The sequence below is a fragment of the Gadus morhua genome, chromosome 6 (genome assembly GCF_902167405.1).
Source record: "Gadus morhua chromosome 6, gadMor3.0, whole genome shotgun sequence".
NCBI lineage: Eukaryota > Metazoa > Chordata > Actinopteri > Gadiformes > Gadidae > Gadus > Gadus morhua.
Window position 1 is genome coordinate 15,342,691 of NC_044053.1, and position 15,932 is coordinate 15,358,622.

The 15,932-nt window shown below is 43.0% G+C and overlaps 1 protein-coding gene across 1 annotated transcript; it reads left to right on the plus strand.

Moving 5' to 3' along the window:
* Positions 1–1,066: 1,066 nt before the first annotated feature.
* On the plus strand, positions 1,067–15,731 carry mapkapk5 (MAPK activated protein kinase 5). The gene is made up of 14 exons (XM_030358423.1): positions 1,067–2,064; positions 3,749–3,822; positions 6,258–6,333; positions 6,888–6,985; positions 7,150–7,258; positions 7,351–7,440; positions 7,922–8,017; positions 8,146–8,226; positions 8,466–8,653; positions 9,665–9,785; positions 10,017–10,147; positions 10,710–10,822; positions 11,588–11,692; positions 12,240–15,731. The coding sequence occupies exons 1-14, from the start codon at positions 2,032–2,034 to the stop codon at positions 12,332–12,334; spliced, it is 1,410 nt and encodes a 469-aa protein (XP_030214283.1). The 5' UTR covers positions 1,067–2,031; the 3' UTR covers positions 12,335–15,731.
* Positions 15,732–15,932: the final 201 nt, after the last annotated feature.

Sequence of the window (15,932 nt, forward strand, 5' to 3'; positions counted from 1 at the left end):
GTAACATATAACAGAGACATACTACATGGCACTATTTACAGGAAGTACACTAAATGTCGGCGGCTGTATCGTAGCATCCACGTGAGCCGGCGAACACACTGACAGAGAGTCGCACGTTGCCGTAGTGATTGTGTGTGAATGTGTCAAATCTGGTGTCCAATATTTTACAGTTAAAACACACAAAAAACGGGTTTGATTTGACAAACAATAAGTACTTAAAATTTCTAATTAGGTGACAAGTGCATCAAAGGTGGAAGTGTGTTAATCACTAAATACCCAATGGCATACAATTATGCAACTGTTGAGAACCGATAATGTAGAGTTTGAATACCCAAAGTATAAATAATAATAGAAGGAAAATCAGCAAAAAACACAGATGACGCTTGAAACCTACAAATCGAATTACTTCGATACTGCTGATATTTAGCACACGTATGATTTTATTAAGATGAAAACATAAAGCAATGGTGAGTAGGCCATATTTAAGCCTAATAGCAGTTCGTATAATGCTTTTTTATAGGAGGGTTTGCGAGAAGCCTAGCATTGGAATGTCTAAAGTACGCCATGGAGTTTATTTACAACGACTCCACAATGTGGAAGTTTTGTTTTTAACATGCTTCAAATGTAAGCATTTCAACTCTTTGACATCACATAATAGATATGGACCTATGTTCCAAAGTAACATAATTTGTCATCTAAATTCTTCAAAAAATGTTATACTAAACAACATATTTTATATTTATCAGCCTTATCAGACTGTGACTTAAGGTTTACAGCTACAACAACGACATTATTGATTATTGAATGTAATGGTGAAGTCTTTGTATCTATTGTTATTATAATTAGTAGTAATAGTAGTAGTAGTTCAGTTGTTTATTATTATTATCATTATTATGCATTTCCAAAGATGTACGCATTGACCCATCTTTGTTTAACTCTTATGAATGTGCCCAGTAGTTGTTTAAATTATTCCGTTTGGAGGTGAGCTCACAGGGTGAGATCATGGATGAGATCAGTGAGGTACGTAGAGGTAAAATGCCTGATTACCAATGTAGCCTGCTGTATTTTCGTCAGGCGTTCGGGGCGGCCAGCTCTCGCATAGTGTTGAGTCGGTGTGTGACTGTGAACAGAAGCTCAAGCCATGAAAGAAATAACAGGGTAGCCCAGCGCTAGGAGCTTTTCTTTGGTCACCTCCACGTACATAAGGCTCCTCCTGCCGTTATATTAATACGCCTTTAATGTACCCCTGGTCGTGGTAACGGCACAAATTTTTGACTGCGATAAAGTGTCAATGTGCGTCGTTTTGCATGTTGCTGCTAGCTAAATAACTTAGCCACCACTGTGAGCTAGCCCGTTCTACGTCTATGTATACAAGCCTTGAATAGGATATAACTTTACCTTGTTTCTTTTAACACTAAATATATCGTATATAACAACTCAACCACGCTTATCCTTACGTCTCTAGCTTCGATCGGGTCATTTGGTCCAATGATCCATCGTGCCAATACACTAAACTATTTTCTATCTCAACGCTAGTGTTTAGCCGGTATCCCTTCTAGTCCAAGAGTCGCAACGTTAGCAGAGCGGTGTAGCGGAGTCCTCATTGCACCGGCTATAAATATACGATTCTGATTCCTGCTCGGCGCCACACCAAAAGTGGTGGGTTAGGTGAATTTCGCTTGTACTAGGACTTTTCTTGCACTCTACATGGTCGCAGCAGTGAGTTCAAGACGATCGGAAGAGCGAGTCGGGACCCGAGGTTGTGAGCCAAGCTGGCCTGACAACTATACCGGCTGGTTGGCGTTTACATCGGCTTCAGCAAGTAAACGCAGCCGACTGTGGTCGCTTGCCGGTCGAATATTAACTGGAATCCATGGCCGTGTCCTATAACGAGTAATTACATCCTCGTTGGGGAACCTAAGGCAGGACTATCTGGAGAAACTTTTAGAGGTCAACGTCAAGCAGTTTGTTATTATTGTAAATCCTATGAGATCGCCAGACAAGCCCGGCAGGGACCATTGAAACGCAACCATGTCGGAGGATAATGCAGACAAATTCATCAAGGTAATAACGAAGGCATCTCTCTCGCTGTACTGTCATGATTGCATTGTAATTCAACTGTTATAAATGAATTGAAATCCCTTGATTATGAGAAGAGATAGGGACAGTTGATTCTGAATTTGGCATCTTCTGGAGGTTTACATTTATATTCGTGTATTATAGATGATTGTTTATAGACTTTATATTTCTGGGATTCTCAGATGCTAAACTATATAATGTGACAATCTCCTAACTTATCTGTTCTTGGTCAGATAAAGGTTAGGTAAACTTGACTATTTTGATCAAAAACCCAATAATGTCAAATCAGATTACTTTTCCTCTTTAGGTGTTGGACATGAGAAGATATACTTATGTGGGAAACCATAACTCTCATATATTCCCACATTTATTTATGTTAACAATTCAATTCCATGTGGCAATTTCAATACTTACTTATATCCAATAAGGTGGATTCATATAAATGTAAATTTCAATGTGCTACCCTATCTAAAATCCTTTTTGTTTTTGTAGTGGCAGTGGTAAAACATTTATATGGTCAGTATTAGTGTTTATCGCAATTCCTTTCTTTAATGGCTTGCCTTGAATACAGGCTTTTCTAAAGTTGCTTTAACAACAACATTTAACCCAATAGACAAGTGAAAGGGAAAAGTCAGTGAGGATAGGAAATTGGTGTTTGAAGGCAGATCAACAAATGTCTTTTCAAATGTCAGAATTAAAAAACCTGATAACACCGCCTCGATTTCTCCATATGTGATATCACTTGTTGATTGTGTGGTGAATGGTGAACACCATTAATTATACTACTTGTGGTAACAGTTTGATTTAATGTTTAAAAGGACATTGTAAAACCAAAAATGTGAGTAAGCCCTATTGACTGAGGTGACGGAAGTGGAAATATAAGTTGTGTGTGCATAAATAATTCTGATATTTGTCAATGCTTTGACTCTGGGGGGTCCATTAAAACAAATTAATCCTGAAAACATAGGATTTTGATGTAATAATACGAAAAAATAATAGTTGGTCTGGTGAAAGGTGTTAAGGTTCAGGGTTGGACTTTGATCTCACTGAATTTGTCTAACCAACCAACATGCACCCTGGCATTGATCTGCGCCTGGACGTTAACGTCAGCCTCAGCATTATAATGTGATCAAGGGTGGCCACAGCTGGACCTTTGAACACACAACTTAATCAGAATACATGGGAGAGGATTGTGTGGCAATGGTCGGGGGGGTGGGGGGGCTGTCTGGCCTGTAAATTGGGCCAGACAGGATGTCGTTGGGCACAAACCTCAGGCTACTTCACCATCCACTGCTGTGGATGGCCACCATGCAGTGGACACTGGTGTGGCTGAAGCACTGGGCAGTAACAGTATGATGTATTCGTTTTAGTGCAAAGGGGTTAGCGATGTTGGATAAACCGTCCTCTATGACGTATGCTTTGTTTTGTGAGTTCATGGTAAAGACTAATCTTTGTTGAAGGGTAAAGAGAAAAACCTTGTTTTTAGTTTTTTTGAAGGGTACAGAATAGGTCAAAATTGTTCAAAGCCAGGGCATCCTATCTTTTTATAACTTTTCTATTTCAAGTCTTTGTAGGAAAGACGTATACAGCACATGAGATTGGTTGCTCCATCTTTGCTTTGGTATTGATCTGTAATTTAATCACGTTAATTATATTCTGTTCTCTCAAGGAAACATCCATTCTGGAGGAATACAACATCAATTGGACCCAAAAACTGGGAGCTGGCATCAGCGGGCCCGTGAGGTGAGCAAGGTTGCCGAAAACCTCCATAAGTCCATACTGAAAAACTCACTTCCCATGCTTCACATCTTCAGGATAGAACTAAACATGGAATACCTTGATTTTCTATCATCTGGATGGCTAGATTATTCATTCCCATTTTATTACAGCTTCTTCTGTTGACCAGCCATTCCAGGGCACTTATCGCAAAGAGTAGGGGTTTCCCCGGTGTCCTGGACCAACCAGGCTAATTCCATCTGGCCCCCTAATAATCCTCCTGTATAATTGTCTGACTCATTAATTCCCACACTCTCACTTTCAAACTGGAGCGTTCTGGCGTAGATTGGCTGCCGTGCATCACCCAAGTGGGTGCTACACACTGGTGGTGGTTAGTGAGGTCCCCCCCCTTCACTGTAAGCGTCTTTCTTTGGGTCATTGAAAAGCGCTAAACAAAATAAATAAATAAATGTATTATTATTATTATTATTATTATATTTAGCTATGTTTCGATCCAACAGTTGTTGATCCATAACGTAAACAGCTAACATTTGGGACTGGAAATGCTTTTAATGAGTAACTGCCATGTGAAGGGCTTAAGGAGACTTCAAGTATTTTGGTATCCTAGCAGTGAACAGTTAAGTGAAGTTATGGAGACCAATTATGTGGATTCTTAACAGATGCAGGGAAAAATTGTCTAACTAAAAGAGGCTGCACAACAGCTGCTTTACATATGTGCTTGACATTTTGAAAACATGCAAAAAAATGTACCGTCTGTCTTGAATGTACTTTCCCAAAAGAGGGCAATGATTGTGGGTCACCTCAGCGCCTCAGATAGCAAGAGTACCTGTGCTCCAACCACAGCTCATTTCTTAGCATATGTGCACGACCATCTATTTATGCCGCGTTTCCACTGCAGGGTGCGGAACGGTTCGGTTCGCAAAGGTGCGGTAGGGAGGGGGCGGTATAGCCCAGCTCAGTTCCGAGGTCGCGTTTCCACCGCCGACAGTACCCTTTAAGGTAGGCCGGATGTCGATCGCCGCGGCAGCTACGTAAACATCGTCAACAACGTCTTCCTCCCCAAGAATGCAGAGGAACGTCTCCACCTCCTTGTTCGCCCAAGCAAGTGTTTTACGCGACATGTTAATTGTAAAGAATAATACCTTGGCTACTGTTTGTTTGTTCTTATCCCCACGTCGCCCGGAAGGGATGATTCTGTCGACCAATCAACAGAGGGGATGTGTAGCTAGAATTTCCCGGGACCCTTTCAGGCGTCTCGTCTCGTTTTCAGTACCCCAACGGAGGAGTATTGAAAACAAGCAAAAACGGGTGCAGCTAAGTCCGGGTCACGCCCACTTTTGGCGGTGGAAACGCAACCCGTACCGCACCTTTGCGAACCGATCCGTTCCGCACCCTGCAGTGGAAACGCGGCATTACACTTCCCTCAACAGCTGCGGTTATCTAGTCCTAAACTCGGAGCACATCCAACACCTGTATGTTTACACTCACACTGAAGTAAACAACATTCCTGACACACTCCCTCTTTGGTGTTTATTAACTTTGCATATCTTTTCACCCGTTCATCGGTTCAGATCGGTATTCCTCTCTCAGCATTTGTATTCTTATCTCGTGAAGAATGTTATTTTTTGTATTCGCCTCTTTTAAAGCAGACAATAATTTTTCCAGTGTACTGTCCCAATTTTGAATAGTAAGCGCTGATCATTTGTCATGCATGTTGAATCGGTTCCCAATAGTACCTCACGCTCCTCTTTATGGTCTCCTTACTCTCTCATTCTCTACAGGACACTTGTCATTGCTCACTGAAGGTCAACAAGTAGAAAGGACAGACAGCCAGTCCTCATGCGTCAGTTAGTTCTTGCATGTTGTAACCCCCCTTAAGCACTGATTCAACAATTCTTGCTCCTTCATGCAAATGTTCTTTTCTTTTTGTACCCACGCTTCCCGCCGCTCTCTATTTTGTTCTTGCTGCACTGTGATTCGTTGGGTGCTTGGACTAAAAGGGAAAAGCTCTGACACACTTTTATGATTCACCCTTACTCACCTCTCACAATCACGACACGTTCATGTCATCAACCACCCACAGACTGAGGCGCACACACACACACACACACCCTTGCTCATATGGGCGGAGTTACTCTGCAGTAGGCGAACTTTGGCCGAGACAGGATGTTCCTTGTAGTAGAGCTTTAATTGTGTAATCTGAGTTTAAGGGCCAGAGGGTTCACCGGCTCACGTGAATGTTGACAAAATGTCAGAACTGATCGGTCTAAACAGATGTGTCAGCGAAAACATGTTAAACTGGTTTGGGAAAAAGTATTATGACAGCAATGTTGTTGATTTTCGAGAAGCAGGGGGGTGGGGGAGACGGGGCTACATACTGCATAACATGCCGAAGATGATGCTGTTGACTTAAGTGTGCCTTATTTCCCTCTCTTCAACAGAGTTTGCGTGATGAAATCCTCTCAGGAACGCCTTGCCCTCAAGATACTTATTGATCGCCCCAAGGCCCGGAATGAGGTTAATGCCACACTTCTTGTTTATCGACGCCTCCTCCCGCCTATTTCCATACCCGTGTACCCATTTCCTTCATTTTTTTTGCTTCTTTGGGTCTCGAGTCATGACTTGTCTATCCATATTGAAATGGCTGAGTCAGCCTCTCCATTGTATACCTGTGTACGGGCCTGTGTTTGTTCCCCTGTCTTGCTCTGGGTTATAACATGTCAACCTTCTACAGATCAGCCGGTCTGTGAGTCACTCAGTCAGGACAGACAGTGCAGACCTCCTCGGTCGGGACACAAGTCGTTATTACACACATACACCGTCTAGAAATGATGTCTCGGTGGAACTGGGTCTGTTCCATACGATTACAGTATTTGTAAATGTTCTTGGGAAACTGTGAATAATGTACAGAATGTATATAGGCAGCCATACACTCGGGACATTCACTGAATCAACACATTTTCACTCATGTACATTGCAACTAAAATCAGGGAAATAATTAAATGGCCAGAAAAGACGAATTGTGATCTATTTTTTTTTAAGTAATTCTTTCCTCTGCCATCTGCCATCAGGTCCGTCTTCACATGATGTGTGCTAGTCACCCAAACGTGGTTCAAATCCTAGAAGTTTATGCCAACAGTGTCCAGTTCCCCCATGAATCAAGTCCAAGGTATGTACGTGTGTATATGCGTGTCCAGAATAGACATAGCAAATGATCAAATTGATCAGAAGACATCCAAAAACAAATTCAACACATTCTTAGATTTAGCCTTAGATTATGTGTCTCTTATTTCAATTACCGGTACTCTGTAACCTACCCATATTCCTTTTTAGAGCAAGGCTACTAATCGTTATGGAGATGATGGAAGGGGGGGAGCTATTTCACAGAATCAGCCAACACAGACACTTTACAGAGAAGATGGCCAGCCAGGTCACTAAGCAGGTATGTGCGTTTGTTTGTTTGTATGTGTGCATGTATGTGCATGTGTGCGTGCATTACATCAGTGTATTACTCTGCCATGTCTCTGTGTTTAGATCGGCGAGGCGTTGGAACACTGTCACTTCCTGAATATTGCACACCGGGACCTGAAGCCAGAGAACCTGCTCTTCAAGGATAACTCTCTCGTGAGGACACTAGGCCACACACTGTGTTCCTGTATTAGACAAACTAAGACTATAAAATATAATACTCAAACCCTTACTCACTCTCACACACTCACACTCCAGAACTCTTCTAGTGCCTTACTAGCCTTCCTTTTGGAGTGCATGATTGAGAATCCCCTCGGTGCCAAAGCGCCAGATTTGACCTCCAATAGCACGGCAGGGCTTGGAGGCACCCCTCCACCTGGAACCCGGTGTGTTACCAAAGAGGCCAAGCGAGGCACAAGACACTCTACTTCCCCCGTTGGCCGGTCCACGCATGACGAGACGCGCTAGCAAACAGAAATTGACTATAAATTGATGACGATCACAATCACAACATGTAAATTCATGGGCTATCGTAGAGCCCCGCAGCGCGCCTATGGCCGCAGGTCAGCGTCTGGCTATGGTCAGGCCCGTCCCGTACCGCGGTGGTCACCCTCTGGTCCTCTCTCCTACACCACAGGACGCACCGGTGAAGTTGTGTGACTTTGGCTTTGCCAAGATCGACCAGGGCGACCTGATGACTCCTCAGTTCACTCCGTACTACGTAGCACCTCAGGTAATCGCGCACGCAAACGCACCCTAACCCACGAAAACAACGCACGCCACGGACCCCGCTCTGCAGCAGCCGCGGGTGGCCGCTGCCGTCATGGTTTCTAACGCGCAGGGTGGGATGTTTGTCCCCAGGTACTTGAGGCTCAAAGAAGACACCAGAAAGAGAAGTCTGGAATCATACCTACCTCACCCACTCCCTATACCTACAATAAGGTGACGCCTCCTTCCTTCGCAACTCCTTTCAAACAAAGTGTCCCAACGATTTGAATATGTTCAAAGGGTCTCTGTCGCACGACCACGTGTGATGTAACTATGGCCTGTAAGAGCTCATCAACCTCCCACCTGGTGGCCCTTTCTCATAACAAAACTTTATTGACTATTTCTTCATTCAACCGGTCACTCCATCACTGTCCTGATGCTTTATCTTCCCTGCCTCCTCCCCTGGTCTCTAGAGCTGTGACTTGTGGTCTCTGGGGGTGATCATCTATGTGATGCTCTGCGGCTACCCTCCCTTCTACTCCAAGCACCACAGCCGTACCATCCCTAAGGACATGAGGAAAAAGATCATGACGGCCAGCTTTGACTTCCCAGAGGACGAGTGGAGCCAGATCTCAGAGATGGCCAAGGATATTGTTCGCAAGTGAGTCTCCCTCTCTCTCTATAGCACATCCGCTCGCAGGACCTGCTCTGCGTGTTGCAATATTTACTGTGGACATGTGATGCCGCAGAGGGCTCGACGTCCTAGTTAGGGATCGAATGCACCGCCAGACACTACAGTACAGGCCTGCACTTCAAAGAACCTCTTGGAAATGCCGTTTAGGATAGACTTGATTAGTTCAGATGAATTACGGGCCCGGAGAGATTTCGGCGACAGCCAGCATAAATTAGATTCTTGAAAGTTCACTTTAGGAAAAGGGTTAGTGGTTCTCTCTCTCTCTCGCTCTCGCTCTCTCTCTCTCTCTGACAGTGAATCCACAATGTGTGCGCAGTGTATTAGTGATACGCGGGTTTATCCAATAATTGTTAGTGTACCCGCGCACCATTGGCATGTATGCACGCTTGTCTGTGTGCGTGTGTGAACAAGAATGACAGGGAGAAAGAGTGCCATGCGGAGATGAATAAACGGAACGATATTTATATTTCTAAATCGCGTAACATAAAAATAAAAAAAAGCTGAATCAATTTGTGGCGCTTGTGTTCATTCTGTTGCGCCACACTTTGGTCTATGTGTGGGAAACACTGATATGGTGCGTTTTCCCCTCTCTCTGCCTACTGTAACTAGAATGGCTTACTCTGTGCACTGGATAGCTAAGTGTTCTGGTAAATGGCTTTATCTGTTATCTGAAGGACAGATTGGTATCATTACTCTGTTTTTCGACAAGACGGTAGGATGCACTGGTTGCGATGATGTTCTTTCGGCCCGCGTCTCGTCGGTTGGTTGGGGGAGCTGTCGCTCTGCTAAAAAGCCGGGTTGCCTCTCGCCAACCCAGCGAGAGGCGTTTGGTTTGTTCTTGTCGCTCAGCTCTCGATCATCTCCTCCTTCTGGTTACAGCACATTTTGGTTTATAATAATGTTTCGCCAGAGGACTCCTACTCCGGGCATAACATCCTCTCCCCTTGCCCCCATTCCCTTGACGCTGCCACTGCCCAGGCTGCTGAAGGTGAAGCCAGAGGAGCGACTGACCATCGAGGGAGTCCTGGCTCACCCCTGGCTCAACTGCACCGAGGCGCTGGACAACGTGCTGCCCTCTGCCCAGATGATGATGGACAAGGTGGCTGAACGCCTCAAACACAATTCTTTCTTGTGGATGTGTAATGTCTCGCTCAAAACCAAGAAGTCTGTGAGGGAGAGGGATGGATAGCAGGCAAAATTACAGTCACTCTTAGCAGCACTTTTGTTTTGGACCGAAACCAATTGAGGTTTTCTCACAAAATGGGCCCAGAATGGCTCCGCTCCAGATCCCCGACTGAGCAGTTTGTGTGTGTGGTGCGACCCCATGCAGGCGGTAGTAGCAGGTATCCAGCAGGCGCACGCGGAGCAGTTGGCCAACATGAGGATCCAGGATCTCAACGTCAGCCTGAAGCCTCTGAACTCCGTGAACAACCCAATCCTCAGGAAACGAAAGCTGCTCGGGTAGGACAATTGGTTAATGACTATCTTAGCTAGGCTAGGCCGTTTACTTTACAAGCACTTTTGGTTATATCACTTGGAATTCCCTTGACATCGCCACAGCGATCGATAAATCAAATGCTCGGACAAAGAAAATAAAGAAATACGGTATCTCCGGTTGGCTGTAGGCAGGTCTGTAATAAGCCCTTCCAATCAATTCAGTCAGCCAAAATGACATGATTTGATAGCCTACCTACCTGTCCAGCCAGCTGCGTGCACTCTGCCCGTGCTCCCATTGAGCATGACCACAGTCTTCCACAAGGCTAAGCGGACATATCGCTTAAGCTAGCGTGTATTGCGGTGGTGGCATTATAGTCCTGAAGGAAGGGATGGTATTCTTTTTTTTTTAAATCAGATACTTTCAAAATGTAGCTTATTCGGGCTGGTTCCTCATAATTGCCTTCCCAAGCTTTAAGGATAATTAGAAATTGGTTCTATCATTTGATTGATCATTAGATATCTTCATGTAAGAATTTAAAAACTGGACTGTGTCACGTGTTTTTGTCTGTCCTTGTACATGTTCAAGCCCCAAGCCCACTGATGGTATTTTCATCCATGACCCTGAGAATGGAGAAGACTCAAACGTAGCACTTGAAAAACTAAGAGACGTCATCGCTCAGTGTATACTACCGCAGGCTGGTAAGCACAAACAAACACACAGACACACAGACACACAGAGACACGGACACACAGAGACACAGAGACAGAGACCTGCATACAGTTGGAATAATGGTTGACACACAAGCATACACATGGGTGACTTAGGTGGACTTTTTTGAGAGCGGGTTTGACGTGATGACGTACTACAGCAATCAGGTTCTCAACTACTTTAGAACGTTATTCAAACATAACACAATGACTCACTCGGTCGGTCACTGAAGGTCATGCGTTGCCTAAGGCGTGCAATGGGGAAAACCCTTTGCAGTCAAAGCACGTCTTGCTGGAGGGCACTTGACTCAGCCAGGGGTAAAGACGATAAACGTCACGGTCAATAAGACAAATGTTTGAAGTAATTTGAATAACCACATCAACTGAGGGGATGCATGGTTTGAAAGCGATAAAACCTGCCAGCCATCCACAAAAGATAATGTGCAGTGTGCGTTTGTCAGTCACCAACCCAAGCATCAGTGCATTTCTTGTGAGCAAGAACATTCAGGCTATTCTAATGCAGTGGTTCCCTGTCTTTTCTTTGACAAACCCATGTGCATCAGGTGACTTAGTTGACTGACCCTGCTCTATAATAGAGCCGTAGACTTCTCAAAATGCTGTTTTACACCCTTGTGTAAAATCTACGTCCCATGATCCAACCCAAACTGCTTAACGTCTAACTGATATATGTACTTTACAAAAGGCTTGTTGATGTGATCTTGCATTATTGTGTGATGACTGTGATGTGATGTGCAGGGGAGAATGAGGATGAGAAGCTGAATCAGGTAATGTACGAGGCCTGGAGGTTCAACAGAGACTGTAAACTACTGAGAGACAGTCTACAGGGGCTCAGCTGGGACGGTAGGTAGTGCTTCTCGACACGTTTGCCGGTGGGCCTTCATTCATTGGCGGCCATCTTGGTTCCAGCTTGGTTCCTACACTTTCCGCATTCACCCCCCCCCCCCCCCCCCCCCCAGCTAGCAATAGAAAACAATTTGGCCGATCTGTGAATAAAGGCTTAGTTATGCCTCGTCGACGCAACGCAAAGGGGTTCAAGAGACCTTTACGTCCTTGCAGATCCTCCATGGGTCTACCGCAAGGGCCTGACTTTCGCCTCCCAAAAAAACAGAAGCAGAACCAAAACAGGTTCACGACTGCGTCGAAGCGTCTGCGTGATCACTGTGTTGCGTCGACGTAGAACCATAACTGAGCCTTAAGTGTTTGTCACACACTGCTTTCATTGTGTCTAAGACAGAAGTCTATTGTGACCATGTTCTTTGAGCTGTATTATTTTATAGCTGCGTCTGTTATGATACCCCTTGTTAATGAAAGCAACTGTCAGGTAATTCCTTAGAGATTAGTGTTTAATTTGCGGTTGAATCACACAATGTTCTGTTGTTTGTTTCAGGACGGGCCTTTTCTGACAAAGTAGACCGCTTGAAGTTGGCTGAGATAGTAAAACAGGCAATCGAAGAGAAGACAAACCTTGAAGAAGCTCATTAGGAACTGTCTTTATATCGCCCTTTTTTATATGGTTTGTTAAGCCTTTTTAACCAAGAAGTGTCATTTTTTTTATGTATATTGACAAGCTACTGTGTCTTTTTTTTTCTCCACGAATTCATACAATATTCACATATTGTACAGCTGCAGATATATTTCAAGGTGGAAACATTGGTACTATAAATCTTTTTAATGAACAACGGCAAAGAACATGGAGATAACAAATCTATATTTTTGTTTTTCAAAAAAATGGAAACCTTTAAAGAATTCAAATCAACAAGAAGTTATTTTCTGGGAGGAAATTTTTACTACTTGTCATGTTCCCTGTCATTTTATTTGGTTATATTTTATTTCTTTTAACTATTCTATGAATATTTATTTATTTGACGATATAATTCCATTGTTTAATCTTTCTTTTAGGCCGGAAGAAGGCTATAGACTACAAAACTACTTTTTAGTTCACTCTTCCATACTCCTCCTCCTGGATTGCTTTTGAATTGTTTGAATTATTGTTTTATTCATATTTTCTCTATAAACTAAACTCAAAACTTATAACCAAGTTCCAGAACCGTGAACGAATATTTTCAAGGGAAATGAAAAGGTGGACTGTAATTCAAAAATTATTCCAACGCAGCCGTAATAAATTAATTTCCCTCTCTGGAACATCCGTGTTCATAACAAAACAGCAAAACATAACAAAATCTAAATCTTAAACTGAAACTGTAAACTAAGTCACCTGGCTGTTACCACCTGATAGGTAACTACAATGTTGACATGGTTGAGGCCTGTCGTAAGGTCTCATTCTCACTCATGTCTAAAGTTCTAGTTTTTCCATGTGTTGAAACTGCTCCGCTCTCCTAGTGTTGGAAGTATGAGTAAAAAAAACGAAGAGACAAAACAAAAGTGATCCAAGATGAAGAGTTCCATGCCAAATAAGATCTAATTTTATTTTATTTACTTGATTAAGCTTTTCAAGTTGATCATCTTGACAATTTCAATTTGTTTTCAAGTGTGATTTGTGTAAATAAGTTGAGATATTTAAGTGTCTGTTCTGGAAGGTTTTTTGTTCATTGTATTTATAATCTCAGTCAGATGGCTGCTGTTAAGATCACCTGGGATGCTTTACTTTAGTTGAACGTACTATTTAGTGAAATTCAGCAGTTGTCTGGTTTGCATCTGGGAAAAACCAAAAGGAACTACCTGCTCTAATGTACTTGTCATGGTCCACTTCAAACTAATGAACTGGTAGCTTATTTATATCTACAGTTAAAAAAGCATTCTGCCAGTCAAGAGCCAAGAATTGATCACAAACTATATGCACAACAATACATAGCTGTAAAAAGATTATTCTGTCTATCCCCAGCCGGAGAAGGCATTGAGTTTCATTATGTCAATGCAGTTTACTCTTGTCAGCTTCACGGTGTTCTTGAAATCACTTAGCAATAGCATCTGCCTGAGCTGCTAAATGTGCAATAGTTACATGTATTGTTCATAGTGCATGCATGTACATGTTGGATTTCTATGAAGTATGTTGTCAGTATTAATGACCGAGCCGGTCCTTCCCTGGTTAATGTCCTTAACTTCATTAGTGGGTTTAACTCAACCCCAGAGTTGTAGCAGACTCACCATATCACTACACGTTTCTTTCGCCCGTTCTGATTGGCTGTCCTTTAGCAGAGTGGTCAAAAGAGGAAATTGTTATCAGCCTGAGGCCATGTGGAATGGGTGGTAGAGATAACTCTAAAATTGTTCAGAAAATGTGATTAGACGTACTTTGTATTTGAATCTTTTCTGTATTTAGAGATCCACCTTCGTTTATTGAGAATCCCCTTGTTTTTTGTGTACATCTTGATATCCTTCTAAGCCAGAAGGAAACTGCTGTGAGATCTACATCTCCTTACATGACCCCCAGGCACTGAGGCCTTCAGTGACATGTCACGTCCTAATGGGGTTTAAGACAAGCAAACGTCAAACTCAAATGTTTGTATGCGTTTGCCTTGTGTCAGTCATTGTTTCATTCCACCTCCTGTAGAACATGGCTGATGCAACTCAGAATTTGTATCGTTCGGAGCATCGTATGGGCCGGTTTGTTTCAAATGAATTCTTAAAGGCTCAGAAAGCTGTTTATTTTCATTCTTTCTGATTTACTAATTTGTTCAGTTTCTTGTGCGGCATGGCCTTGGTAAATGGTGATGTTTCTCAGGCCAGTAAAGCCACTGAACAACCACACCGTGCCTTGTTAATCATGGGATAGGGTTAATCCTGGAGAGGTACTGTCTCAAAAAACTACTTGACAAAAGTGATCCCATCCAATCATTTTGTGCAGTGATTGAGATAACTCACAACAGAGATAGGTGTGTATTACGGAATACAGGGAAGTACACCTGGAGGAAATGTGCTTTGTTCCTCCTTACTGTTGAATTTAATTGACTTTTTTGTTTTTGGTGAGTCCCATGTGTGTCTGTTTGTGTGTGTGTGTGTGGTCCCTAATGACCAAGAAAGCATGACACATTTTGTCATTTCTATATGTAGCTTACTTCCGTGTGGGGGGGCTTTCAAAGTGAATCAAAACTGCTTCCTGAATCGACAATGTTGAAGGGATATCCCCCCCCATAACCGAAGAGGAAAGCGGATGGTGTGTTGTATTTATTGATACACAAAGGTGTGAGCTGGCTGGCATTCAGTGTAGCTGCTTCGCCTATAGCACCGTATCCATCTGCATGGTTCACTGATCAGCTGCTAGTTTATTCGGCCGCTAGATTGATGTTGTGGCTAGGTCCGATCTGTGTTCAGGGCCTTGACTGGCTAGGCCTAGGCCATGGCTTCCTATCTGAACATGACCTGGTTTTAAAAAACACAAAGTAGCTCTTTGTCTTGTGTTCTGTCCGCTACGGGTAGAAAGTGACTTGAGCTGTTACTGCCAGGGATGTACATGAGTTAAGTAGGCCCATCCTCAATAGTGACCTCTTGATACATTTCTGTCTTTTATTACAGCAGACCTCGGTTCATATATATTGGGCGCTGTTGCCTCATCTTCCTTTGCCCGGCACTTGTACAAAAAGGCTTGAGAGAAAATAATTAACATTTCCCTTGTTGAATCTTTCTGTAGGAAGCTGTTTAAGTAAGGCAGTTAAATTCAAAGTAATTAAGTCAAATTCAAAATAGGTGTATACATTGGTTCGGTTAATATGCTGTAGCGGGAAACCACTTTGAAGTATCGTCTTTTTCTTTCATGATTCAGATATGTTCTTGTTTTCCAGTTATGTAGCATGTTTTGTATCTGAACCAATCAAGAACACGATGTACTTCCGTCCGCATCTTTCTCTTGCCCTTTCTGCCTTCTTAGAAATGTCATCATGCTGAATTTGTAATAAAGGACAAGTTCGGATTTTCTAAATGATCATGTCGTGTTTTTAAAGTAGAACCCAATTAGCAGTCCAACTAAAGTATGGTTACTTCGTTGTAGACTAATTAAACGACCAAAGATTTTTGTAAAAGCCCTGATTAAAACCACTTATTTGAGGGAGGCTATTCGGCATGCACCATGTATTGTACCCATTGCCTTAAGTGCTTTTAGAAACAATGCAGTGAAAAACAAGAC